This window comes from Syngnathus leptorhynchus, chromosome 11 (genome assembly GCF_054491065.1).
Source record: "Syngnathus leptorhynchus isolate UIUO chromosome 11, UIUO_Slep, whole genome shotgun sequence".
NCBI lineage: Eukaryota > Metazoa > Chordata > Actinopteri > Syngnathiformes > Syngnathidae > Syngnathus > Syngnathus leptorhynchus.
Window position 1 is genome coordinate 7,698,194 of NC_141205.1, and position 27,575 is coordinate 7,725,768.

The window sequence follows — 27,575 nt, forward strand, 5'->3', positions numbered from 1 at the left end:
ATGTCTCTGGGTAGCTCCCCAGTGTTGGGGGTGCACCCTGTGCCCCGACCCCTCTGGCTGTCCCACATGGTCCCCTTGGTCATATGCGTGATTTTGTTGGCCCGGGCTTCCAAGAGTTTGCCTGTGGTTGGTTACAACACAGACTCCAAAAAAGAGATCACGCTGGAAGGAGATCTGATGATCGGCGGTCTCTTCCCCGTGCACCAGAAAGGTGAGGCCGCCGAGGACTGCGGGAAGATCAACGCTCAGCGAGGAATCCAACGACTGGAAGCCATGCTGCTCGCTCTCGATGAAATCAACAGGGACGAGCGCATCTTACCCGGGATTCATTTAGGAGCTCATATACTGGACACGTGCTCCAAGGACACGTACGCTCTGGAGCAGTCGCTGGAGTTTGTCAGGGCTTCACTCACCAAAGTGGATGACAGTGAGTACACCTGCCCCGACGGATCCTACGCCATCCACGATGAAGTCCCGTTGGCCATCTCTGGAGTTATAGGAGGATCGTACAGCGATGTTTCCATTCAGGTATGTGTGTGTGTGTTTAGGGTTGAGGAAATTCTAGGAATGAATGAAGTACATTCAAATGCATTTCCCAGTCAAAATATTTTTACTTTCGTACGGCGAGATTCACTACAAGTTTATTTGCTCTCCCAAACAGATGTGGAAATTGATTACCCAGGCACAACCAGGAATGCATCTGCCTGCCAAAAGCAGGAAATTACTGCCGAGTTAATTGTGTGTAGTCTATGCAAATCAAGTCATTTAGCACGTGCAACGTGATTCATCAAGCCTGAGATGAATTGCGATGGCTGATTTTGCATCTTTAAGTATCCGTCTTAAATGTTATTTCTGTTGTTGATGATTGTTGGTGTGGTTCAGAAAACCAGAGACGAGTTCCTTGTGTTTTTACATACTTGGCCTAAAAAAAATGATTCCGATTGTGATCGGTGAAGCGTAGCAAGTAGCTGTTACCACTGGCTCTGTAGCGATAGTAAGAAAAGAGACCATGATGGATGATCTTAAGAGTGCCTATTTGCACTAAAGTAGCATCTGTGATTACACCTAGCGAGATGGTACACTGGTTGGTAATGTCCATCAGTTTCACAGGGGAGGATCTGTTTACCTGATCTGATTTGGGGCATGGCATTTTCTTTCCCGGTAATTCACACTTGAGCTGAAGCGCTGTCAGAGGCTGACATGCTGCAGATGTTGTGCTCAGATTTGGCTGACAGGATGACTTGTGACGGCAGATTTACTCTCGGAGGCGGTGGCGGCGCCCCGCTCGCACTGATGCGATGAAAGCTCTGCTAATTGGGTCTCCAGTCTTGGGCGCTCTAATATGTTTGTGATCTCGGCTCATTGTGAGAAGGGACGGCGTGTCACGTAGAAGCTCGCTTGTGTAAATATGCACAGATCTAGCGTGAACTTCAAGCGGAGGAGGCCCACGTCTTCTGCCTCAGCTGATCATGTAGGCTTCACTTGGCTTGAAATAATGTTGGGTGTAAATAACATCCTCAAAGAATGAACCTTATAGCTATGTATGTGTGTCCCTTTGAAATGCAATAGAATGCAAGAAAAGGCAGAATCCGTCCCCCTTTGTTTCCTCAATGTCGCAAAATGTATTCTAGCTAAAGAAACGCATTTTATAGCTAGCTATCGTTAGCTAGATTTGATCAAATATGCTATATTTAAATCTTTCCCCATAGTAACCAAACCAACCTCTTGTGCTGCAATATGTGAGGTAAAACAAAAGCCATGTTTAATAAAAAATGCCGTGGGGTTCTTTTTTTTTTTTTCTCAGTAGAATTTAATGGTGAGCCGCATACTCTTCTGCTACTACGATTTTATACGAGAGAGCTCATCTAATATGCTGACCTAGAGTACAGAGTGGAAAGGCTAATGAATTCAGGGAGGGTGTGGCATAGTAAACCATAACTAAATAATCCAAATCCATTTGGTGGAAATATGGAAGGTGTCTTTTTAGAATGAGGCATTTATTTGTTCAAACGAATCATCTCGTGACAATGTGCAGAATATTTGTGTGATACAGGCATTTTTTTAATTCAAATGTTCAACTCTTCCCTTGGACTCATGGATGATTAACCTTCAGTGGTCAAAGGTCGGGAAACTGCAGTTAGTTTGATTTTATTGACTACAGAGCCCAGCAGAACATGTCAGAGCCAATGTATAACCGCGCCATATTTATCACTGTGAAGCTCCATCTGTACGTCAGCCATCAATTGTTTCCTCATATAGCCACGTAAACTCCTTGGAGCTATTCTTTGACAAAAGCTTCTTTTTTCTTTTTTCCACAGTTGCAAAACAAATATTTTGACTCACAAAAGAAATAAGGAAAACCTACATAGGAGAACGGTGATACGTTCTACAGATAGTAAGCCTCCTGGGAAATGATGTAGGAAGTGAATCCAGAGCACCAGAAATGGATTCCTGATGTAAACGACAGTTTGGATTTGATGAACGAGGTGTAATTTTAGCGAGACCCTGTATCTGGGGGTCCTTAGAGAATGCCCTTGTCTTGTTGTAATTTATGGATGTACTATTATGAGCCTCAGGTCCACCTGACCTTCCCGGTGAATCTTCCTGATGAGGAGGATAGCGCCGCGGGATGCTGTTCCCCTTTTCGCCATGGATGGCCCTGTTTATTTTCACTCAGTCACGATTTTTTTTTAATTTTTATCTTCTACACTGGCCGGGTAACTTCATTTGTTTAGTAAAAAAAAAAACCTCAAGTGAGGTTTTTTTTTTTACGTGATAGAACTGGCAAGAGCACAGCTAGCCTCTGTATGAGAAACAACAAATATTTTGAGAAGTGGCAGCCAGAAAGTATCCATCCATTTTTTATACCACTCTACCTGTTGATGTCTGGGCACAGCGCCAAATGTACGCTGCAGGCAGAGCCGTGGCGCATTGTCAGCGCCTGGGGTATGTTGGGGGTATTTGTGCCCTCCTATTGTTGGACCTTTATCATTCCCTATCCTGTGTCAAACTCGTTTTTGTCGCCAGCCGGCCTCATCGTTGTCATAGTTTCCTTCGGAGGGCCATTATGAGACTGACAACCCAAATCAATGTATGAACGTCTCATATTATCTACAGTATTGACTACACAACAAACTCATGACTAACTAGTTTTGGAATCAGAGATGAGTAAAAACTGTTAGCATTTTTAAAAAAGATGAATGGTAATAAAAAGTAGCAATATCTCTTTTTTTTCCCAAAATTGAAGACAATTTGTATTTGATTTATTTGACAATTTTATTGACACAAAGTCAATGCACAATGCCAAATATAATGACACTGCGGGCCACATTTGGCCCGCAGGCCATAGTTTGACGCCCAGAATTTTGTTTATACATGTTTTTTGATATCGAGTGAAGAATTTGCCTCTGTCAAAATCAGAGATGTTCAATCCAGGTCCAGAAAGTAAAATCCCTGCCACGTTTTGGCTTTCCCCCAAAGTTGCTTCTAATCAACCATTCACTTGCAGCTCGATTGATTAGAAGCACCCATGGCTGAAGCCAAACTGAGGGAGGGAGTTTACTTTCTGGACCTGGATTGGAGGACACCTCAGGTCCAAATCTATTTTGCTGCAGTTTTATTGAGTCAATTAGTGCATAAGGATCCGACAGCTCGACTGCAATCATTTAAGAAGAGTCTGATTACCATGGCGACATGGTGGGAGCACTCTGAACTGACAGGTAGCAAGTGTCTTCTAAATCTGTCACCCAAAAAAAGGAGCATGTTGCCATGCCACCGGTGTGACAATCGCAGCTCCGGAGGCGGCACTGGCTGCGGGCCTCGCCACAGACGGAGTTCCGTGCGACATTCTCGCCGGCAAGTTGCTGTCTTCCCCATCTGTGGTTGCAGCCGGGCTGTCTGGTATTTTGGCAGAGAAGCGCGTGGAAGATATTGAGACATTGTGAGAATCCAGAAACACTTTTGACGGCCAGACATGGAGGCAATGAGATGGAGGAAGAGTCACCCATCGTCATGTGGCGTCAAGCCATTTGACAATCAAAGCATGCTTCTTTTTTTTTTAAGAACTCTGTGAAGCCATCTGGGATCTTTTAATGACTCTCCAATGAAAATCCTTGCCTCTATTTAAAAAGCAGGTGTGAAGCGGTTGTTTGCATACTGATATTACATTAAAGAAAAAAATTTCATCTATCAAGATGTCCGACACACTGTCAGTATTTCATCAGCATTTTCCTCATTTAGGGCTCTCCATCCTGAAGGCGTGAGCTAATCAGATGTATTCCATAGTTCAGTCCAGGAACATTAGCCTCAAGCCTGCTTTTTGATTTCTATACGCTGGAGCAAATCCACCCTTTTTTTTTTTTTCTTTACCCCCATAGTGAGCCGCAATGCTAAGTATGACTCACTAGTAAAGGCCGCAAAATCATGCCCCCAGGCAAAAAGAAAGAAAAAAAAAATTGAATCACCAGGGCAAATTAGAAGCACACTTCTGGAATGCCAAATAGCTAAATATTCATTATATTTCCCGCTGGTAAAGGTCAGTTCAACTCAAGTTAAAAAAAAAAAAAAAGGTTTCAACAATAGCTAAATTCATAATTGTGTTATTTATTTCCATTGTAGCTTGCTTTAATTAATGAGACTGAGATATTCCAAAAGTTCTGCGATCAGGCAAAATCGGACGTGCACGGGTTCGTACGACCTTTGGCCAAAGACAAAGATGCACTTCTTGACATTTTCAGCCCAAATTATAGGCACAGGATAATCAACTACATTAATTGTCTTTTCATTCATGCAGCACAAGGCCTTTTTTTTTTTATAGCGTCGTCTCCATGTGCCGATTGACGTGAACACCGATCTCATCAGCCAAACGTGGCGATTTCAGGCCAAGTAAGAACAACAGTGATGAAACGTATCAGTTAAGCCGCCCAGTGAAAATTAATTATTCATGGATAAAAGTAAAGAATGTGCTTGTGAAATTATAAATAATTCAAATATGATTGGATTATTCAGTGGCTTGGAAGACGTCTCTATTTGTGCACTTGCGTTTTATATGATCATTGAATATTTCCCAATATGTCATTTGCCAACCAAAAGCTTCAGATGTTCGTTTGGTACAGGCAGAACCAGCGTCGGACTTTGGTCTAATAATGCGGCGAGCTTTGCATGCGTCAGATCCGAGGAGCTGACCTTGTAAATGAATGGAAGCGCTCAATGCATGTTGGAGTATGAAAGGCTGCTCCATTCAATGTGGGCTGTGAAAGACGACTGCGGTAGATGAGATGCACTTCATCTGGCAGGATGAACGAGCTGATCAAAAACATCCTCATTCTGTGGCGCTAACAAGTTACCAGGCAACTACAAAAAAAACAAAAACAACCAATGACGACTGATGTGTTCTCCTTCATTGGAATTTCTATGTCAGAATGCACCACTTGGGTCATATAAACGACTCTGTCTTACTTAGGTCTTCGACTCGGGTCTCCTGGGAGGAGCAGATGGCTTTTTCATGTTGAAAAGATCATCACATCCCTAAAGGAGAGTTTCTCTGTATTCTGCTTTTTTTTTTTTTATCACAAAGCCTCAAAAAAAGATAAGTCATTAACTTGTAACGGGTAGTTGCTCGAGGCTTTTGACATGACCTTAAGGTGCCGAGTCAGCGCATTTAGCATAGAGCATAGTTTACTTTATATCCTTCCTTCCTTCTTTCCTCTCTTTCAGTTGGAGATTCATCAAGCTACGTGGGGGCTCAAACATACTAATACTGACTAAAGACAAAACGAACTAAAACAATGACAGAAAGAACCCCAACAAAAAAACAAAGCAAAACCTATAAAAAAAAATAAACGTGCAACCAATAACTCAGTCACTTATGTTAACCATCTCATATTAAAGTGGATTTAAACCCAACTAAAACATCCCTGCAGGTGCCCTCCCAGCCTTCCGACTACCTTTGTGCTAACAAACCATAAAAGCCAGAATGTGTCCACACATTACACAGGAAGTAAAAAGGAAAAAAAAAAGGCCATCACAGCAAATTCTGAAGAGTTATTAATTCATGTAAAGTCTCCTACAGTTCAGTCAGCATGTAGTGAAACATCCTAGAGGAAAAATGAAGAGGCTTTAAATTATCTATTAAGTCAACCTAAGAAGCAATTCCATTTGGTCACTACGGTCATTTTGAAAAGGATTCCTATGCAATTTTTCATGTGTGTGTGTATGTTTGTGTGTGTGAGTGTAGGGGGTGCCACTTCAGATAAGAGTCTGTGGAGAACAGGCGCACCGCTGCCAGCTGCTTTGCCACATGTTGAGAAATGCTGCCAAGGCTGTTTGAGGAAAAATCTAATTTTCTGCGGAAACGTCATTATTAGGCCATACGCATTCTTCATCTGGCCTGGCTTCCTCACCTTTGAACTGATGCGAATTGTGCACTCGTGCGTTTCGCCAATCTATATTTTCATTTCAGTCGAAATGTCTCGGATGAGACCGAAATAGCCCTAAATTGCTTATGATAATGATGAAAACCGGACTCCGGGAGTTCATATCCTTTTTGTGTTTGTGCTGAAACTCTCAACAAATGTTGAGGCCTAGAAATTTTGGCAAGATTGACTCATTTGATATTCATCTCTCATCTCTTGCATGAACGTCTTGAGCCTTCAAATGCATCTAAGACATGCTCAATAATGTCCACTTGAGCAATGGAGACTTCTATTTGTTGGTTCCTGTTAGTTATAATTTGAATTTTAAATGTGCATCAGAAAATATGTTGTTTGGATGGATAATAAATAATAATAATAATACATTTTGTATGTGCAAGTAGTTTCACAGACGCCATTACGGTATTTGACCTGATTGCTTTTACTATACGAGTGAAAATGAGCCACTACTTGAATCCCAACCAGATTTTCTTTTCCTTTAAATGAGTGTAGCTGCCCTTGGGCGTTCAGAGTTGCCTGGAGCAAAAACTAGTCTGTCACTTCTTTTGCACGCTGTCCAAGCTGTCGCAGCTCTGACAAAACCTTGAAGTCAGAATATTGAAACTTTCATGATTGTTTTATTCTGCTTCACTCTCAAACCTTCCCGTCGTCATCTTTTCCGACAACTTATGTCTTCTTTCCAAAGTGTAGCGGGAACTTTCTGACAGGGTTTGCAGTTTTACAGCAAATTCTATTCAGTGTGGCCTCCATCGTCACTCACTTTGGTTGACAATTAGAAGATACTGTCGAGAAACAGTGGACACAAGACTGACAGATATCCGTGTTCACTCCGATAATTTTTTTTCGACAAAGAACAAAATGTATGTCTTTCATCACCAGGATGGCCGAGTGGTTAAGGCGTTGGACTTAAGATCCAATGGACAATTGTCCGCGTGGGTTCGAACCCCACTCCTGGTAGTAATTTTTCAGCAACAGTAGGCCTTCTGTTAGGGCCCAATCTTTGGATATATAGTCTAATGCCAAATTGTGGTTCCATCAGGGTGCAACTTTGCATTCGATATCCCAGCATGTGAATTCTTCAGTTGGTGCCCATTCTTTGGAAATGTAGTCTCATGCCAAATTGTTATTCTGTCAGAGTGCAACTTTGTTCTCAGTGTCCCAGCATGTGTGCTTCTCTGTGCAACACACGACTTCCACCTTTTTGGGTGTCTTGATTTGACCTAGCAAGAATTTTTATCGCAGTATATTCATGTTTTTATCCTTTTTTTTTCTTCAGGTGGCCAACTTGCTACGCCTCTTTCAGATCCCTCAGATCAGTTATGCCTCCACCAGTGCCAAACTCAGCGACAAGACTCGCTACGACTACTTCGCCCGTACCGTGCCCCCAGATTTCTTCCAGGCTAAGGCGATAGCCGAAATCCTCCGTTACTTTAACTGGACGTACGTATCGACGGTGGCGTCGGAAGGTGATTACGGTGAGACGGGTATCGACGCCTTTCAACAGGAGGCTCGAGCCCGCCACATCTGCATCGCCACTTCGGCCAAGGTGAGCCGTTCCATGAGTCGCTGGAGCTACGAGAACGTGATCCGTTCCCTGCAGCAGAAGTCCAACGCCAAGGTGGTCATCCTGTTTACGCGCAGCGAAGACGCCCGCGAGCTCCTGGTGGCGGCCAACCGCATGAACGTCACCTTCACCTGGGTGGCCAGCGACGGATGGGGGGCGCAGGAAAGTGTGGTGAGGGGCAGCGAGGCCGTGGCGGACGGCGCGTTCACCATCGAGCTGGCCTCCTATCAGATCCCGCAGTTTAATGACTACTTCACGGCTCTCCATCCGTACAACAACACCAGGAATCCTTGGTTCAGAGAGTTCTGGGAGAACCAATTCCAGTGCAGCCTTCATGATTTAAGCTGCGGGAAGCACTCGCTGCGAGAGGCTCCGTTTCAACCCGAATCCAAGATTATGTTTGTGGTGAATGCAGTTTATGCCATGGCCACCGCATTGCACAACATGAGGCAGGCCTTGTGCCCAAACTCCACCAAGGTCTGCGATGCTCTTAAACCTGGCAATGGCCGGAAGTTTTACAGGGACTATATACTCAAGACCAAGTTTGAGGGTGAGTTGTCCAGTGCTTTTTTACAATGTCTTATTTGTATTTTAACATTCTCTCCATTCGTTTCCAACAGCACCATTCCGTCCGCCAGATACCGATAATTTTGTCCGCTTTGACGCCTTCGGAGACAGCTTCGGCCGCTACAACATCTTCCACTATCACAAGGTGGGCGGACGCTACAGCTATCGCAAGGTGGGCTACTGGGCTCAGGCTCTGATCCTCAACACCACCCTCATCCCCTGGGCTGGCGCCCCAACCTCGCAGTGTAGCGATCCTTGCAGGAAGAACGAGGTGAAGAGTATGCAGCCCGGAGACGTGTGCTGCTGGATCTGCATCCCTTGTCAGTCTTACCAATACTTGCAGGATGAGTTCACGTGCGCCGACTGCAGCTTCGGACAGTGGCCTCTGGCTAATCTGACAGGTTGTTACGACTTACCCGAGGAGTACATCCGCTGGGAAGATGCCTGGGCCATCGGGCCCGTCAGCATTTCCTGTCTGGGCATGATGTGCACGTTATTCGTCATTGGCCTCTTCCTCAAACACAACGAGACACCCGTGGTGAAAGCCAGTGGACGTGAGCTCTCCTACATTCTCCTGATGGGAGTGCTGATGTGCTATACAATGACTTTCATCTACATCGCCAAACCTTCCACGGCGGTTTGCACGTTACGCCGCCTGGGCTTGGGAACATCCTTTGCCGTGTGCTACTCAGCCCTCCTGACCAAGACCAATCGCATCGCTCGGATCTTCAACGGGGTTAAAGGTGGGGCCCAGCGGCCGCGATTTATCAGCCCGGCCTCACAGGTGGCCATCTGTGGAGGTTTGATCTCCTGCCAACTGGTGGTGGTAATAGTCTGGTTGCTGGTGGAAGCTCCGGGGGTAAGAAAGGAAGTGAGTCCCGAGAAGAGAGATGTCGTCACCCTGAAGTGTAACAGCAAAGACTCCAGCATGCTCATGTCGCTCACCTACAACTGCATCCTCATCATCCTCTGCACGGTTTACGCCTTCAAGACCCGCAAGTGCCCCGAAAACTTCAACGAAGCCAAGTTCATTGGATTCACCATGTATACAACCTGCATCATCTGGCTGGCTTTTCAGCCTATTTTCTACGTTACCGCCAGTGACTACAGGGTAAGTTATGACAATAATGTCCATGTCTTGAGATCATGTGGTTGCACAAGTGTACACACCCTGGGCTTTGATTATGTTCAGAATTCATCAATGGGATTTGAACTCATGGGAAATGAGACTTAACACACACCTGCCACCATTTGAATTTTCTCTGATTAATGCCGCTGATCTAATAGGCTTTCCGTCGTTTTTTTTTTTTCCCCATCCAATCTTAAAGCTAAAGTCGTGATCTGCAGAGAGCCTCAGAATAGATGGAGAGCATTGTGAACAGTTTCAATACAAGTTAATCTTTGCACAATGCCTTTGGGCTTTTGCTTGAAAGCAAGTGGGGAAAAAAGGGGCAGGGAAAAGCCTACTAACACATTAGAATTGTATCTGGGGTTATCAGAGGTGCTTTAAATAGAGGCAGCTGTGTGCTGACTCCCATTAAACCTAAATTTAGATGTGAGTGGTTGATTATTAACACACGCAATTCCCCAGTTACAAGAGGGTGTGAACATTTATGCAGCGACACTGCCAGTTGTTTATTTTTTACTACCCTCCTTTGCTAAAGGTTTCCTTTTTTTTTTAAATGAATGTTTATCACCTTAATGGCGTAAAAAAGGTTTGGAGTCGTTTATATCTATATTTTTTAATTCAGGTGCACATAAACCATTTTATATCAGCTACATAATGGTAGTTTTCCTTCAAAATCTTACTCGTTACGTAATTTCTCTGACGTGAAATATTGTAGCACCCCTAGTGGCTTTTCCTGGAATGCCCGGAATATTCCGAACCAAACATTGTACTTAAGCTAGCACGCGCCATATAAACCAAATTGATAGACTGTCAGAAAAATCAGTGAGCAAAATTGTCGGACTATTTCCCCCGGGGATCTGAACACATTGCGACATCGGGGAGGCAAGGGGGTAGATGTAGAAAGTGGACTCCCTTGACACAACAGCCTCTGCAGAAACAAAGAGAAAGACAGGCAGGACCGCGAGGGCAGAAAGGGAACTGGATGTCCCACTGTGTCCCTGTACATTGCTGTGTGGAATGGAGTGTGAAAGACAAGAATCCTGCGCCCCAGCTGTGCCCTCTGTCCTGGGACTACTGTGAGATGCTCCGCCCCTGCTGGCAGCGTGCGGTACTTGCATCCAGAGTGAGCTCATCAGACACCAATTTGACCGATAAATAATAAGTGAAGCATCGAGTCAGCTGTATTCAAACATTACTAGTGTTTCCTGAGTTTAATACCGCTTCTCAAATTGTTGTCACACCCTGATGCAAATCTCCAGCGAGGGGAAAAATTTGACTGTGGTCTGTCATGAAATGTTAACATAAATTAAATACAATCCACTGAGCCATGAATAGCTCATCTGATTATCATATGAAATATTGAAGCTGCGCTCCGCGCCCCCGAGGGAGAAAGGTCTCCCTTCGTATACCAGGCCTGGTCATCTCATCTTGGCAGCAAACACAACTGATTAAACACTCTCAGTCACACACGGCGCCTCCGTGATCACACCGAGGGGCTGACGGGAAGGACAGAAGTATAACTCCGGACATGTTACAGAATCTTGCACTCGGAAATGGAGCTTCAAAGTGGCTCAACTGCAGGAAGAAATCCTGCAGCTCTCGTTTGCCCAAAAGCAGTATGAGTTGGTAACATTGCACAAATGTATCGCTAAGACGAAAAAAAAAGAAAGAAATACAAATCAAGGTTTACCAATGACAAATGGAGGTAATGTATAGTGGACATTGTGATTTGTTTTGACCTCCACACTGAGAAAGCCAAACCGACTATGAAATTCAAAGTCCATACCGGCTTTATAGACTGGCTTGCTGGTTCATCTCAAAAGCTTTTCAATAACCACACCACAAAAAAAAGCAGTGAAAAGAGATTTATACTGAACCCAGCAGTGCTGCTTTTGTGACATAAAAATCATACTTTCAAATGTGTGAAACTGGCATAGACGCATTTGACATGTTTTTATCCTGCAGCAGGAGGCGTCTCCAACAGAACGTTGCTGTCCTCTTCCTACGCAACATTTGTGAATTAGTCACCCAAAAGTCATTCCAATGCAGTTCAGTATGCGGGAATATTCAAAATAGATTCTGATCTGAGCAGGGACCATTTTGCCTTTGCAGTCTCGAGTGTACAAATCTTTATAAGTAAATAACATTAATACACAAATATTCCACATGTGTGTCAGTATGTTTTGCCTAAATTGTATTTAATTCAAATCAAAGTGTCAAAATAATGACCACAGATATACACAATTGTACATTTCACGGTAGTGTCAATGGAATTCTAATAAGTGTATTTGACCGTGTGTTTACAGGTGCAGACCACTACGATGTGCATCTCGGTCAGTCTGAGCGGGTCGGTTGTCCTAGGCTGCCTCTTTGCCCCTAAAGTCCACATCATCCTATTCCAGCCGCAGAAGAATGTCAGCACTATCAGGGTGGCCACCACCCGCTTCAGCGTCACCACTGGCCCCGGCTCCAGTTTCTCTCAAGGTGTGTGGCAGAATTGTTGGCATTAGGGAATGAATGATGTGTCTGTATAAATCTGTACTTCTGTGTCTTTGTTTTGCAGCATCAGTGTCCAACGTTGTTCCAACGGTGTGTAACGGGCGAGAAGTGGTGGACTCCACGACGTCTTCCTTGTGAAGATCAGCTGAGTTCTGCTAAGCAATGTTAACGGTTAGATAACTACTTGTCCTCAAACAGGTGTCTCAGATATTAAAGAGGACCATTGTCCTGACTTTGTTGTCCTCAAAGTGCTGTGAGTACAATGTCCCAATTATTTTCTTCAGTTTTTCAATTCAAATAAATTACTGAGTGAATTAATGCCAATAAAGGTTACATAGAGTATTGCCCTCGTTTTTACTGCAACAATGATCGTGAATCCGTTAAATGTATTATATACAAGATGTTTTTCATGTAGATTTTGGTGAACAGTTTGTGCTTTCTTGTAATTTATGTAAATAAAATGTGTTTTTTTAAATTATTATGAGATTTCCCTTGTAGTCTGTTTGGATAAATCATGCACATTGTTTCTGTTTTCGGAGGAGAACTTCATGTAATAGCTAAACGTAATAGATTTGATTGCCATCAAAGAATGCTATGACAATATGCATCATTTCATTTGTGCAAATTCAACAGCTTCATTCTACAGCCCCTTTTCTCATAATATAAACACAATATCATCTGACTGGCATTTTAAAACAGCAGCATTATTCAGTTCTGGCTTAAATCGATCAGTAGTTTAACACTGACATCTAGTGTTCAAACTGTTTCAACATGCTCATTGTGTAAACGTCAACTTCGGGGTTGGTCTAATAAAACAATTTTTATTTATTTATTTATTTATTTATTTATTTATTTATTTAAAAAATTAAATCCGCAATTAAAATATTGCTGTCATTGTATGTCTTTTGGATGAGGAAAGTTAAGTCACTGAAAAATACAAATATGGGAGCAAATAAAAAACGAGCAAAACATTTGGTCCATATCTGTATCACGTTCGAATCGTGTAATAAAGATCTATATGACTAAAAATAAATAAAATATTTATTTTACATCGTGTTTAAATGTTTTCGAACGCAGAACATTTCCCGACATGCTCGGTAGATGGCAGTGCAGGCCAACATGTTTGCTTAGTTGTGGTCCTACAGCTGACCGCGTGACGGCAGTATGGACGAAGGAAGCTTGACAATTCGGTTCCGCCTACTCCCTACACACTGACACCAGGAAAACTTCCCAAAACCGCTTAAGTCAGACCTTTAAGACTGTGCAGTGGCTGGAAAGTGTATCAGACCTTCAAGATTGTGCATTGACTGGAAAGTGTTTTTTTTTATGTGCCTTTATCTGTAACAATCCATCTTCATTCCCGTTCGACTCCATTCGAAGTTAAAAGGTGAGTTCCGGAAGTCTTTATGGCGATGCAGATTTCTTGCACATTGTTAATTCTGCACACCATAATGACTCGATTATAAAAATAAAAAAAAAGAGCACTTGCATCACTGGTTTGCACGTCACGCAAACGTAATGATTGCTAGCGAAGTATTACAAAAGCATGTCTGAACATGCTCAGACATAGCGGCTACTTTAGCAATCAAAGCATTTGTGTTTGTCCATTCAGTTCCTCAAACAGCATCATCATGGCACCAAAGAGACGATCTGCTGCTGCTGCTACCAAAGCGGGCGGCAAGAAGGTAAAGGCAGAACCCGAGGCACCGAAGCCCAAGGATGCCTTTACCTCCGCTAAAGAAGCCCTTCTGGCCACAGGGCCACAAATCAAAGGCAGGAGGAAGGTGGACGAACACTGCTCACTGTCAAAGAATGGAGAGGTAGCAAAGCACGTCAAGGCCCAGTCATGTCACTTGTCAGATGCACACACAACAGAATAACAAATGATGTCATGTTTCCCTTTAGGTGCACGAAGACTATGACTGCATGCTCAATCAGACAAATATTGGACACAACAATAATAAGTTCTATGTCATTCAAATCATTAAAGCAGCCAACAAGTACCATGTGTGGAACAGATGGGGCAGAGTGGTAAGATCACAAAAGATGGTTGACATCTGATCCACCCACAGTGTTAAGCAATAATTCAAATATGAGGTGCAACCTGTTTCTGAAGTGTTGCCAACCTGTGACTTTTTATTATTTAGCTACTTTCCTTAGCTCCCGACATACTATTATTGGTATTTGTCTGTGAAACTGGCATTAGTGTTTTGCTCGTAGCCAAGTAATTTCTTAAGCACTCATAGATCGGAAGCTCCCACGATTTAATAATCACCTTTTTATGGTTGTTTTGCTTCCCTTCATATTTTTGGCTGTGTATTGATTTTTATCTATAAACATCAGATTCCTTTTCATCCCAATTCAGGGCGAGGGGGGACAATCCAAACTGAATATGTTTTCAGATGTTGAAGGTGCCATAAAGGACTTTGAAAAAAAGTTTAAGGACAAGACAAAGAACAACTGGAGTGATCGTGAGAATTTTGTGTGTCACTCTGGGAAGTACACTTTGATTGAGGTGGATGGAGATCAGGATGCTGAAGTCAAGGTAATGTTATTTACATGCAAGTTAGGCTGACTATAAACAAGCAAACATGATCACTAGCAACTTCAAAACTGTTTGTCCCATTTGTTAGGTGGACTCTGTGGATGGAGATACTGTCAAAGTCACGAAAAATGTGCTACCTTGCACCTTGGATGCAGCTACACAGGCGCTCATCAAGCTCATTTTCAGCAATGACATGTTCAAAGAGGCAATGGAATGTATGAACTTAGGTGGGTGTGACATGGACGGAGAGGTTTGGGCACTTTTGTACCTGAGCCACTATGACTGACCTTCGTTACAAACTTGAAGATCTGACTTTACCTCCCACCTGATCTCAATGTGACAAATTTGTGTGTTGAAATAGATATCAAGAAGATGCCATTAGGTAAGCTCAGTAAGCTGCAGATCGCAAAGGGCTTCGAGGTGCTGGAAGAAATTGAAGCTGCCTTGAAACAAAAGAGCAAAAGGCCGCAGCTTGAAGAACTTTCCTCCAAGTTCTTCACAGCGATCCCGCATAACTTTGGTCGCAGCAGACCGCCAGTCATCGACAACAACGAAATTGTGGACAAGAAGAAAGAGATGCTGATGGTCTTTTTTTTTTTTTCGTTATTTATCAAATGTTCATTGGCTCTCCTTCAGATGATTTTCTTCACAAATAGTCGATTTTCTCAACTAGGTCCTGGCTGATATCGAGCTTGCCCAGACTCTGAAATCAGAGACTGAGAAGGCACAGGAAGAGATGATAGAAGTGGTTCCCGACCCCCTCGACCAGGACTACGAGTCCCTCAAGAGCAAGCTTTCTCTGATGGATAAAAGCACAGAAACATTCAAGATCATCGAAACATACCTGAAGCAAACACAGGGCTATCAAAAGCCCAAAATTGTCAATGTATGGGAAGTTGACAGACAGAGCGAGGTAAGATCTGGGCTTTACTTTGCTCCTACTTACGAAGACCCCAAGCTGCAATTAAATTGTTGCATCTTCCAGGGGGAGCGATTTAAGGACAATGACGCACTGGAAAACCGCCGTCTGCTGTGGCATGGCACGAACATCGCAGTAGTGGCGGCCATACTGAAGAGCGGCCTGAGGATAATGCCTCATTCGGGGGGCCGCGTTGGCCGCGGTATCTATTTTGCATCTGAAAACAGCAAGTCAGCATGTTATGGTGAGGACGAGTAAATGTTTACATGTCATATCTGAAATGACGGTAACCACAAGAAAAATTGCTTATCATTCTCATTTCTAGTGCAAACATCCAAAAAGACCGGCGTGATGTTTTTGAGTGAAGTGGCCCTCGGGGAAGAACATACCATCACTCAAGACGACTCGTCATTGAAAAAGGCTCCTAACGGATACGATTCTGTCGTCGCACGTGGTCGGGTGGAACCAGGTATTTGAGCGACAACACAAGTCAATGAATCTCGACACTTTAAAAGATCTTACAAAAATGGAACTTGGAACATCCATGAGGAAAAATCTTTTTGATGAAAAAAAACTTCAAAATCAAGCGTGGCTCTAAAACCACATGTGTTTTCAGATCCATCTAAAGACATCTTCATCACCCTTCAGGGCAAGACAGTGGCCGTCCCACAGGGTAAGCCTATCAAGCAGTCTCAGTACTCTAACAGCTGCTTCAGCAACAGTGAATATCTCATCTACAAAGAGAGTCAGTGCCGCCTGCGCTTTTTGCTTGAGCTCAATATGTAAGGAAGACACGCCATGCCGCGCCACCCTATGCCCGCCTTTGCCTCCAGTCCATTCATCCAGTTAAGAGTGGGAAGGATTGAACTTTGGTTCACTCAGTTTAAAAAATATATATATCAATCTGCATTGCCGCTCGTTTTGCACCTAATGTTATGGTCGGAGTCTTGAAGAAGCTTGCTTCTGCTTTCTAATGCATCACTGTGCATGATGCTATGGTTGTGAAGCCTTTGCAAATGTAATCTTGAAAATGCTTTCAATTCTATACACTAGAATGTTTTAATTCTTCTGTAATTATATTGTTAAATATGTAGAGGAAAACATGGTATAAACTGCAATGTTACTACTAATCCTAAAACACTGTCCATACTTTTAAGATGCTAAAAATGCCCACAAAGTGCTTCTGTTAAGCAAAGCAATATGGAAGTTGGAATATTTTGGGTGGATTTCTTGCCTTGGTTGTGGAACCTACAAAATTGTATTCCCCAAAATTCATTTAATTTGGAATTCAAACAGAATTTTATGTTAATATCCGTACAATAATCCCAAGGGATTTTAGCTAGATGCTAATGACGCTATTATGTAGCTGGAAGTATGACTAATGACTTGAGAAGCTTGTCAAACATTTTTGCTGCCCATTACGCTCTCATTTGTCTCTGTTTTTAGAATCAGTCATTTTACTGAAACGGTTTTAATTTTCTATGCTTTGCCACTTTCTTTACACTGGTATCAGAACCAAAAAAAAAGTTACAATTCTTATTAAAGCATTATATGGTTAAATTCTTCACGTTTTATAATGGCAGCAGTTCAAGGCTGGATTTAATCAATTCACGTGATTATAATTTCCCATGGGAAACATTGTTTTGACACTGGTTTTGTCAACCAGTGTTCCCAAACGGATTGTATTCCAGCAGCATCACGAGGTGCTCGTAGAATGACCGACACGCTGTGATGTCATTTGCACTATATGATAGAACCAATAAATTGATGTCCCTCGAACAAACTTGTTTAGTTTGTATTCCTCAACTCCTGGATATGAATTGTTTTTGTTGCATCGTGCCATTTTTAACACCTAATGTTGGTCAATAATTGATACATGAGCGAATCATGAGAATTTGATCAGATTTTCTCAGAGTAGGTTTCGGCCCAAGTCAACAATATACATTTGCAATTCTGGTAATGTAAATATTGGAAGTCTAGCTTTAATTTGGTGGGATGTAGGACCCTGGAAAGACTGGACTTGACTGGGGACAGTGGAGTGTGTGTAGGTTTGAGAGGAGGGGGAGGGCACACACACACACATACACACACGCACAATACAATGTGTGACAGTCGGTGCCATACACAGCACGAGTCATGAATGGCAGCCCTACAGGAGCAGGGCAGAGAAGAAGGACGAGATTCACCTCAAATAGAAGATGACGGCGTGACAGTCATGATAAAGTCGAGTGTTCTGCTGCTGTATGTTTGGAGATACACACCTATGACCTCAAGAGGCTATCTGGGAGAAATCAACCTGTTGCATTAGGACAAGATGGACCCTCATCTAAGGTGCAGACCCATTTTTGTCAACACAAGGAAGAATAGAGCTTGATTTTTTTTTTCCATTGGAGCCATGTGGAGTTTCAATCCAGCTACTCAGGAGTCTGATTGAGCTGTTTATGAAGTGAAGAACACAGACGATGGGTGAGTACTTTTCAAGATGATGAATTCTGCTTGAACTTTTAAAGGTTATTTATTGTACCTTTCATGGTTTAGATTTATAATGCCAAACGATGTATTTTCAATTTCTCGCTTTAGAAAACTTTATGGAGGAACCCAATGAGGATTTATTGTTCTGAAAAATGTCAATAGCACTTTGTGACAGAATGGAACAGGGCATAATAATTGACTTGGTCAATTTTTACTTGTTAAGCATTTGTCTTAAATAGCTTTTTATTTTTTAGCATTACTGCTCGGACACGGATTGTTATCCTTGTGCTGAATAACAGTATTTATATACTGCTGCAAAATACAACCACAATATCTGACAGTTTACGTTGTAGCGTTGGATAAAGATATCAATTGAAGTTTTCAAAGAAATTTCCACTTTTTGTTTTTATTTAGACAGTGGCCTAACATAACCAGTTTTGGTGGGAAAAAAGCAGCGATGGTTGGGACCCATTGGGTAAAATGCATTACTGCCCCCTGCAGGACTGGAGTTTAGCAATCTGGCTTGACACATTGCGATTTCAGAAATACATCTAAGAAAATCCAAACTCGTAACTAAAACCCATTTGGTCTAATGTATGACTTTTACCACAGCATGTTCTAGCTTCCTTTGGTCAATGAAGTCTGCTGAGTGCTTTAATGACTAACTCTGTCTCTTGATCTCAGGACATCCAGCCATAAAGACATCTCCGACAGAAACGGATCAAGTTATGGAAGAATAATGGCGGAGAAGTTCATTCCTATGATTTCGTCTGTCTCAAATCAGCCCAATCCAAATTTTTCAACTGTACCATGGGAGCAACATCCGACAGTTCCTTCCGACGTGGGCGTGGTCACGAGCTCCCAGTCGCAGCTCAAAGATCTTTTTGGCTTGTTCTGCATGGTGACGCTGAACCTTATCGCTTTGTTGGCCAACATTGGCGTGATGGTGGCTATCGCTCGCGCCCCACACCTGAAGAGGTTCGCTTTTGTGTGCCATCTTTGCGCTGTGGACCTGCTGTGCGCCGTTCTCCTCATGCCCCTGGGGATCATATCCAGCTCTCCCTTTTTCGGAACTGTGGTGTTCACCGTTCTGGAGTGTCGGGTTTACCTTTTCCTCAATGTATTTCTCATCTGTTTATCTATTCTCACTATCACGGCTATCAGCGTTGAACGCTACTTCTACATCGTGCACCCGATGCGATACGAAGTTAAGATGACGATCAACTTAGCCATCGGTGTCATGTTTTTGATCTGGATCAAGTCGGTTGTCCTGGCTTTGTTCACTCTGTTTGGATGGCCGGCGTACGGGAACCAAAGCTCCATCGCTGCGGCTCACTGCTCTCTCCATGCGAGTCACAGTCGCCTTAGAGGAACTTTTGCAGTGCTCTACAGCGTTCTCTGTTTCCTGGTTCCTTCGGTGATCATCTTCTCCGTGTACTGCGCCGTGTACAGGGTCGCTCGTTCGGCCGCCTTGCAACAAGTGCCCGCTGTTTCAACGTGGGCCAGCCCAAACCCGGATAAGAATCGGTCCGACTCCATCGGCAGCCAGACCACCATGATCGACACCAACCGCTCTCTGCCCCAGAGACTTTCCCCGGAAAGGGCCTTCAGCGGGAGTAAGGCGGCCATCACCTTGGTGTTCATCGTGGGCCAGTTCTTGATCTGCTGGCTGCCTTACTTCATCTTCCACCTGCAAATGTCTCTGACCGGCTCCATGCGCAGCCCGGGAGACTTGGAAGAGGCAGTCAACTGGCTGGCCTTCTCCTCATTTGCAGTCAACCCGTTCTTCTACGGTTTGCTCAACAGGCAAATCAGAGAGGAGCTGGTCAAGTTTCGTCGCTGCTGCCTGACCCAGCCGGTGGATTTTGGCGCTAGCAGCCACGAGGGCTCCCTGCAGGAGAACTTCCTCCAGTTCATCCAGAGAACCAGTAGCACCGCTGGAACCCGCTCCAGTCCCAGAAGCACTCTGGACCACAGGGTTAAAATCCCAGGGCAAATACTAGAAGATCACACTTAGGATGTGGCTTTATTTATTCACATTTCCACTCAAACGCCATCTGCTGGATGTGGTGGAGGACTGCAAAATGTTTGTGAAAACGTGTTCCATTAGAAGTTCAACTATTGTTCTTTGTGATATGTCCCAATAATTGACCATAATGTTCTTCATGGAAAACAACTTGCTTATATTGTCATTGATGTCATTAATTGACCTTTTGTGTGTTAATGTTGCCAGGTAATGTTGTAACTTCAATAAATTCGCACAGCGCAAACACACCCATCCATCTCCGCAACGTGAGCAGCTCTTGTGAATCTGAGGGACAATACCTCCAAGTTCCTGTGTGCAACAGATATGCTGATAGACGCTGAATGTCATCCCCCTCGGTCGTCATGGCAATTGAGTGAGCCGATGACTCACATGGCAACAAAGACCTTTGGGTTGGATGTATGCTATAGATCCTTGTTGGGGTCTACTTATTGTGGGTCTGCACGCATGACTGGATCCACCCTATATTTTCTGAAAGTTTTCATCAACATGTGAAAATGTGCTAAGTATAGGCAGGAAAGGTTCAGCTATGGTAAATATATAATGGAAATCGTTACAGGACGTTGATAATGCTCTTAGAGTGCCAACTAAGTGCTATTTTATGGCCGCCAGTGTTTGTATTAGTCTTTCATAAAAGGAAGACAGAATGAATTGTGTTCACAGCAAATAATGTCAAACACGTGATTCTTCTTAACCAAGAGCTACACATTTATGTAACTTGTTTTTCTTCCTTTGCAATAATTAGGAAAATTGACTGAATTTGTGAATTTGACAGAAACATTGTTTCAATTTGGAGGTTAACCTCGCGTCATCACTCATCTGATTTTTTTGAGCAAGCAATCAATGTCTGGCCTCTTATCCATTTAGGATGCAGCATCCTTGCCTCTTTTACAGGAACACTCTGATGACAAGAAAACAATTTTGATTTTGATCTCAAGGCTTCAGTCAGGGGCAAAGACACGGCTGAGTAGGAAAAGATCCGAGTCTACACCGCAGCTAAGGTCCTCTGTGCCGCCTGCAACAAAAGTGATTGTGGGGAAGGTACTGGATTATTGCTCTTGATCTTGCTACTCAAATCTTTCTCACTCACATACTAACTACTTCCTTTCTTGCTCTGATGCTGGCGGCTTTAGGTGAAATATGGCACCTGCAGCACTTTGTGTGTGTGGTGTGTCAGACGGAGATGAGCACCACAGGCTGCTTTGACGCCCATACTGCCGGGAAGACTACCAGAAGCTCTTAGCGCAGGTTGGAGGCCTCCCATTCATTTGCACCCAAGAAAATTACAGAAATTCATCCATCCAACCATTAGGCCTTATTAGTAGACTACCAAGTGAACGAACAAGAGCACAACGCCCGAAGAAAAATTAATCTATGATCTCTTATTGCTTAAGAAAATCTTTACTTTTTCGAGTTGGAAACCCTAGTGGCTTATTCCTATCGATTCCAAGAATTCTCCCTGACTAAAAAATCTAAATTTTCCCCATGACAAGACCCACAAGAATTTGGACTCTTTTCATTTTCCCCCTTTAATTCCCACATTTAGAGAGATTTAAACAGTTCCACCTTTGAACTAGTCAGCATATGCCTATTGACCTTCCCTAACATTCCCCAAGTTTTTCTTTAGCTTCTTAGCCTTCACACAATTTTTTCAGAAATTGTATTCTAGTCTATTCACTTGTTAGATCTAGTGCACACTGCTGCCTCCAAGTGGACTAAATTATGCATGTGTGAATCCTCAATGGCTGGCGAATCCACGATTGGAAATCAAATACTGCAGCTGGTGAAATGTCTCTTTCATCCTAATATTTGTATGTTATTCATATTGAACATGGAACAGGGCTTCAAGGGTAAAGCGGATATGTATCAACATCCAGGCCTCATTAACCTTACAGTATTGTGTTTGCAATAATTCCCAAGTGACTTCCTTTTGTTGAAAAGCGAATACCTCTGTCCATCAGAAATGAGCCTTATTATCTTTACGAAGGTCATTTTTGAGCAGCTCTTGCGCTTGATCTCATTGTATCGTACATGTGCGTGTGTGATACAAAAAGCTTGCATTTCAAGAGAAAAAAAAAATGACTGGCATTACAACCGTCCCTTTATCAAGAAGGATGATCATTAGTTGGGAAAATGCACTGATTATTGTCATCAAACAAGCATCCAGCTATTTGCTAGCTAATTATCACCATAACGGCCCACTCCCAGTAAAAGGTCGTAAAAGGTTCTTCAAAGACTAATTAGAGAATGGCATCAAGTGAACTGCCGCATTAGGTTGTGTGTTACAATCATTTGAATGTGCTTGTTAATAATGAGCTAATAATGACAACGATGTCTTGTTGGCGGAGGGAAGCATGTTACTGTTGCCATGGTGAGGGCACGACTGCTGATTTCACACCCGACCCCCGACATACCTTAGGTGAGATTCCATACGGCACTCGCTCCATCTGTAATTTCCATATGTTTATAAATCAAATACACTGCCACTGTCTTTCAAAACAACATGTTGTCCGAGACAAAATGTCACCTGATTTATACTGATAAATCCATGTATACTAAATCTGTGCTGCAAATGACATCCAAGTACATGAAACATGCTAATTTGCATGATTTGAAAATTTGGATAACTAAACACGTGACCCATTACTGGCATCTCCCCGCCCCGCCCCATCACAGTAAACGTGGTCTAAATTTAGGTACGGGCTGGCTGGGTGACGTGTATCAGGCTCGGGTGGCCTCGCTTGGACTCTGAGGGGGCGAGGCAGACCCACCTTCACTCTCTGCTGATCTATTTGTGTCCATCTCCCTCCTGGCTTGTTGGCTTGCCACAGCAAGAATGCTGCCCGTCTAATCAAGTCGGATGGATCCATGCACTCTGATCCCCCTTTCCCCGACCCATTGATGCCACCTGGGAACTAAAGCGCCAAATGCTAATGCATACCCCAATGCCATTTGCTTCACCATAAGATCCAATAATCAACAATCTGTTAGCTGCCTTCTTTCCCATGTTCCCATGGGGGGGGGGGGGGGGGGGACTCTGTCTCCTTTCCGAGTCTTTTTTTGGAAACGTGACAGAGTCATTTCTTGTTTGAATACAAGATTCTATTATAGAAAGCACTGACTGATAGCAACAACTGCATGATTGGAGGAGGACAATTAAGACTAAAATGGCCATCCTGGCTATTTGCACCACACTGATGGGGCTGACAAAGAGGCCACCATTAATGTGGAACACTCCAGCCTGACATTCTCACTCGAATGGGTGTGCACAATCATAAATATTGTGTTAAATGAATACCTCTCCGGCAGTGATGACGCAAACTTTCTAATGAATTTCTTTTGTTTCAAGCTAGTGTTGGAATTCATGAGGTCATGCACACGTTCCCAGTCAAGTGGCTGCTGAGTGTAACTCTTAATAATTAGATTGGGAAAAAAGACATGACAAGCTTCCCGATCCGCACCGCAAATCCGAATTCATTTAACAAGCCGTCGAATACATCTTCAACGCCACGAAACATCTTTAACAGTGTCAGTGATGCTGTGATTATTTTTTTTGTCTTCTCTGCAACTAAATGTCCCCCCCCCCTCCCCCCACACTAATGTAATTAAGCCACAAAACACAACATTCCACATGCAGGATTGTTTGCTGGTATGTCAGTGTGATGGAAGCTGGTGCCACAGTGCAAACTCTGCCCAGTCGGCCTCCCATAAGCCCATGTGAAATGTGACACAAGCGTGGGCTCTCTTTTAAGGCATAGCTTGACCACGGTACATTGTGTGCGTGTGCGTGTGTGTGTGTGTGTGTGTGTGTGTGTGTGTGTGTGTGTGTGTGTGTGTGTGTGTGTGTGTGTGTGTGCAGGCCTCCAAATTTACCAGGGCGTGCAGCAGCTGTCCACTGGCATGTCAACAGGATCCTCAGCACAGTCCATGCAGGGGTTCACTCCGTGCCTGCAGTGCGCCTTTTCACTCGTCTTCATCATCCAGGACCTGCGGCCCCGAATATGGCGGACCAGTACCAGTACAACGCCAACGATGAAAAAATCATGAAGGACAGCAACACCAAGGAGATCGATCTTATCAACCGTGACCCGAAGCAGATCAATGAGGACGTGGTGAAGGTTTGTGCCGTGCGACGACCCCTCCCTTTCAGTGGAAAGATGATGAAAAATATTTTGTAGAACGTGCATGGACATAAAAATTTGTAGCTAGCAAATATAAGTTGCTGCACTTGATTTAAATTCCATAAATAGATCAGGAACTATTCTTGTTGCTTGTTCACAAAGTGGTGTTTATTTTGGGAATGGTGGAGTATGTGTGTAACTGATATGCCGAGCTATCGTGTTTTATTTAGATTTGACAACTGTTTATTCTCTGATTGTCACTTATTTACATTTACCATGAGATTAGGTTTTGTTTTTTCGCTAACTGAATGGCAAGTCTGCAAGGTTGATGCACAGTAGAAATATAATTGCTTGCATATTTTATGTATAAGTACACGCACACACATCCACACACACTATGTTGCATTTCTGCATGCGACAATTTTATAACAACATTGTTCTGGAGGGTTTAGGCAATCCCCTCTTCTTCAAAACGCCTTCAGCCCTTGACAAAGTGTAAACCAATTCAGCAATTTGTTCCAAGGATGAGCCCAGACGGCTTTCTTTGAACAATCAGCTCGAGCGGATCCTGGCCATTGGTTTGGAAGACAAAGCCAAATGTTTATAGATGTGTGGGGCGTCTGCTGAGTCTGCCTGTCTGAAAAGTTCATTAACATTCTGTTGGAGTCTCAGCTTGGAATGCAGACAGATTTTCCAAGAGCTCAACTGGCAAATTGCATCGTAACCTTGCCCGCTCATATCATACTGTACTACTGTCCACACTAACACGACCCACTTGGCAATTAGAATTACCTCCGTTCACGGACACGGTTGACAACTGAGTGTATTTGAATTGCTAACCAAAACAGCAGCAAGAATTAGATAGCACTTGGATATTTTTTTTTTTTAGGTACACAATGATATGACACTAGCTTTCTATTGAGGTTACAGAAAGAAGTCAAAGCCACACAAATTTTGTTTGCTACATCACAGGTCACTCACTCAATCTTTTACATACACATATAAGGCAACATGTAAACATTTCAGGACCAATTTGCTGACCTTAATGTCATCAGGTGGAGTTCGAGGATGTCATCGCGGAGCCAGATGGCACACACAGCTTGGACGGCGTCTGGAAGCTCAGCTACACTACCTTCACCGTGTCCAAGTACTGGTGCTACCGTATTCTGTCCGCCATCTTCGGCATCCCCGTGGCTCTCATCTGGGGCTTCCTGTTTGCCTTAATCTCCTTCTGCCACATCTGGGCGGTGATGCCCTGCATCAAGAGCTGCCTGATCGAGTCGCAATGCATCAGCCGCATTTACTTGCTGTGTATTCAGACCTTCTGCGATCCATTGTTCGAAGCCCTGGGCAAGATCTTCGGCAGCGTACGCGTGGCACTGCGCAAGGAGGTCTAAAAACTCACACGACGTTGCTGGGAAAAGTGCCATCAGACGAGGCCTGCTATCTTTTTCTACACCACGTTGGCGACTATATTTTGTCTACCATTCTCTCATCCCAGAGAGGTCTGTTAGTAGGATTTTGTACAAAAAAAGGTAGCATTATTAGTAGAAAATTTATTAGTTTGCCCCGCCCCCTTTTCATGCTCTATTATCATGAAATGTAAAAAATATTTTGCACATAAAATTACAGTTATTAGTAGAAACATTTGAACCACTTTGGCACCCTGTCTTGCTGTACTCTGGTTGTTGTAAGGAGATTTTTTGTAGGATTTTATAAAAAACACACAACAAAGTTGAGTTATTAGCAGGACATGGAATATGTAGTTTTCGAGTGAATTAATTTAAAGAAAATATTACGATAACAAATGCTTACAAATGAGCCCAAAATATAAAACTTAGCTTTTTCATCATGGAGGATTTTCATGACCGCTGTTGTTTAATGAAAATTTTGTCAGAGACAGTCCACTTTCTTTTTAAGTAAAATGCTTCTAAGTGGACGGCAACCTTTTGTGGAATGCGTTTTTATTTCAAAGTGCATCTCTGCAGGCCGGTGACACACACACACACACACACACACACACACACACACACACACACACACACACACACACACACACACACACGCACACACACATGCCAAGTGTGCCTTTGCCACAGAAGCCCAGCGACAGCTGCAGGAGGCAACATGGTTCTGTGGCAGCTCTGCCACCCTGGAAGGCCTTATTGTTGATTGGGAGGGTGCGGAAAGGGGGCGATGTTCCCCCCGCCTCCTTCCACAACGTCAATAATTCCCATGAGATGGAGTGAAGCGCTCATCACTGTTGCAGTGCTGCTGCGCCCACTGTCGACTTACGTGCATGCAAGCGTGACACGTCTTCTGGATGGAAAAATGTCTTTTACGATGTCATGTGTTAACCTTCAGCTAACTGTGATTAAACTTGCTTGATTGCTTTATCAAGTGCAAATTCAATCAAATGGATGATCTGTCATATTTCTTGAAAATTTGTCAAACTCACCACCTCTTTAATGATTAAACATAAATGACATATAAATGTGAGTGAGTCGTGTCTTTTCCCATTTAAACTTGATTGCATTGTTAATTAATCAGTGCCTCCCACAAGAGGCTGCTGTTGTGCATCTTTCACATCTTTTTCAATGATTAGAGCAGTGATCCACACCACACCAATCGTTTTTAAACAACAGAACATGTCAAGTTAATTGCATTATCTATCATAAATAAACTAATATAAATATATGTATATATATTTTTACCAATTAAAAGAAATAGAAAAATATCCTGCACGCCTGAGGATCTCGAATGCATCCTGCATGGCATAGTAGTTGTAAATCATTGGCTTAATATGAAGGGTTAATATGTGTCCACAGTCACTTAATTTTAGTTGGCGCATTATAGTTAAGTTATTGTTCAGCATAAAATTGTATTTTGGAAATGGAAGTCTATTATTATGATTAATAATCCATGAATGAGATTTTCCCTTCCTTACAACAAAGATAAATAGAAGTCCGACCGACTGTGAGCAATAATGACCCAACGTTTATGCTTGGGAAATTATGATTTCACATTGTATTTTAGTCAAACGTTGACAAGAACACAAAAAAATGATCTAAAACTCACTCATCACCTTTCTAATCAGGAAAAAAAAATCTGAATAAAGATAGTAGCCTATGTTATACAATTTCCTTCATCATTCTTTGCTCCACTAGTACTGTTTGTGTACTGTAGTACAATCAACAAAAGCACCAATATTTATTTATTTATTTATTTATTTATTTATTTATTTATCGTTACCTTGGTCAGCTTATTAAGACTTGAGCAGACAG

The 27,575-nt window shown here is 43.0% G+C and overlaps 4 protein-coding genes and 1 non-coding gene across 6 annotated transcripts; all 5 read left to right on the plus strand.

Annotated features, from left to right (window-relative positions):
• On the plus strand, nt 1-12,386 carry grm2a (glutamate receptor, metabotropic 2a). The gene is made up of 5 exons (XM_085923660.1): nt 1-528; nt 7,708-8,545; nt 8,616-9,673; nt 11,998-12,175; nt 12,255-12,386. Exons 1-5 carry the CDS (start codon nt 1-3, stop codon nt 12,326-12,328), a joined length of 2,676 nt encoding a protein of 891 aa, XP_085779786.1. The 3' UTR covers nt 12,329-12,386.
• trnal-uaa (transfer RNA leucine (anticodon UAA)) lies at nt 7,306-7,388 on the plus strand. The gene has a single exon. It is a non-coding gene; the product is annotated as a tRNA-Leu (tRNA).
• Nucleotides 12,387-13,333: 947 nt separating the features above from the next.
• On the plus strand, nt 13,334-17,425 carry parp3 (poly (ADP-ribose) polymerase family, member 3). 2 transcript variants are annotated; one of them, XM_085925172.1, is made up of 10 exons: nt 13,334-13,577; nt 13,803-14,010; nt 14,096-14,221; nt 14,556-14,735; nt 14,824-14,962; nt 15,097-15,320; nt 15,409-15,648; nt 15,721-15,898; nt 15,980-16,123; nt 16,271-17,425. In XM_085925172.1, the coding sequence occupies exons 2-10, from the start codon at nt 13,822-13,824 to the stop codon at nt 16,438-16,440; spliced, it is 1,590 nt and encodes a 529-aa protein (XP_085781298.1). In that variant the 5' UTR covers nt 13,334-13,577; nt 13,803-13,821; the 3' UTR covers nt 16,441-17,425. The 2 variants fall into 2 exon arrangements, with proteins under 2 accessions (XP_085781298.1, XP_085781297.1); XM_085925171.1 differs by lacking the exon at nt 13,334-13,577 and having other exon boundaries at nt 13,747-14,010.
• Nucleotides 17,426-18,865: 1,440 nt separating this feature from the next.
• gpr61l (G protein-coupled receptor 61-like) lies at nt 18,866-20,143 on the plus strand. The gene has a single exon (XM_085925133.1). The coding sequence runs from the start codon at nt 18,866-18,868 to the stop codon at nt 20,141-20,143; it is 1,278 nt and encodes a 425-aa protein (XP_085781259.1).
• Nucleotides 20,144-21,325: 1,182 nt separating this feature from the next.
• On the plus strand, nt 21,326-26,743 carry cav3 (caveolin 3). Its single transcript, XM_085924296.1, has 3 exons — nt 21,326-21,418; nt 24,030-24,288; nt 25,347-26,743. The coding sequence occupies exons 2-3, from the start codon at nt 24,172-24,174 to the stop codon at nt 25,686-25,688; spliced, it is 459 nt and encodes a 152-aa protein (XP_085780422.1). The 5' UTR covers nt 21,326-21,418; nt 24,030-24,171; the 3' UTR covers nt 25,689-26,743.
• Nucleotides 26,744-27,575: the final 832 nt, after the last annotated feature.

Bases quoted from the DNA above. Each gene is read 5' to 3' on its own strand.
- grm2a (XM_085923660.1), top strand. From the start codon at position 1: ATGTCTCTGGGTAGCTCCCCAGTGTTGGGGGTGCACCCTGTGCCCCGA. The intron at 529-7,707 runs GTATGTGTGTGT...TTTTTTCTTCAG, and splicing joins ACAGCGATGTTTCCATTCAG to GTGGCCAACTTGCTACGCCT. The intron at 8,546-8,615 runs GTGAGTTGTCCA...CGTTTCCAACAG, and splicing joins ACTCAAGACCAAGTTTGAGG to CACCATTCCGTCCGCCAGAT.
- parp3 (XM_085925171.1), top strand. From the start codon at position 13,747: ATGCTCAGACATAGCGGCTACTTTAGCAATCAAAGCATTTGTGTTTGT. The intron at 14,011-14,095 runs GTAGCAAAGCAC...GTTTCCCTTTAG, and splicing joins CACTGTCAAAGAATGGAGAG to GTGCACGAAGACTATGACTG. The intron at 14,736-14,823 runs GTAATGTTATTT...CCCATTTGTTAG, and splicing joins ATCAGGATGCTGAAGTCAAG to GTGGACTCTGTGGATGGAGA.
- gpr61l (XM_085925133.1), top strand. From the start codon at position 18,866: ATGGCGGAGAAGTTCATTCCTATGATTTCGTCTGTCTCAAATCAGCCC.
- cav3 (XM_085924296.1), top strand. From the start codon at position 24,172: ATGGCGGACCAGTACCAGTACAACGCCAACGATGAAAAAATCATGAAG. The intron at 24,289-25,346 runs GTTTGTGCCGTG...TAATGTCATCAG, and splicing joins TCAATGAGGACGTGGTGAAG to GTGGAGTTCGAGGATGTCAT.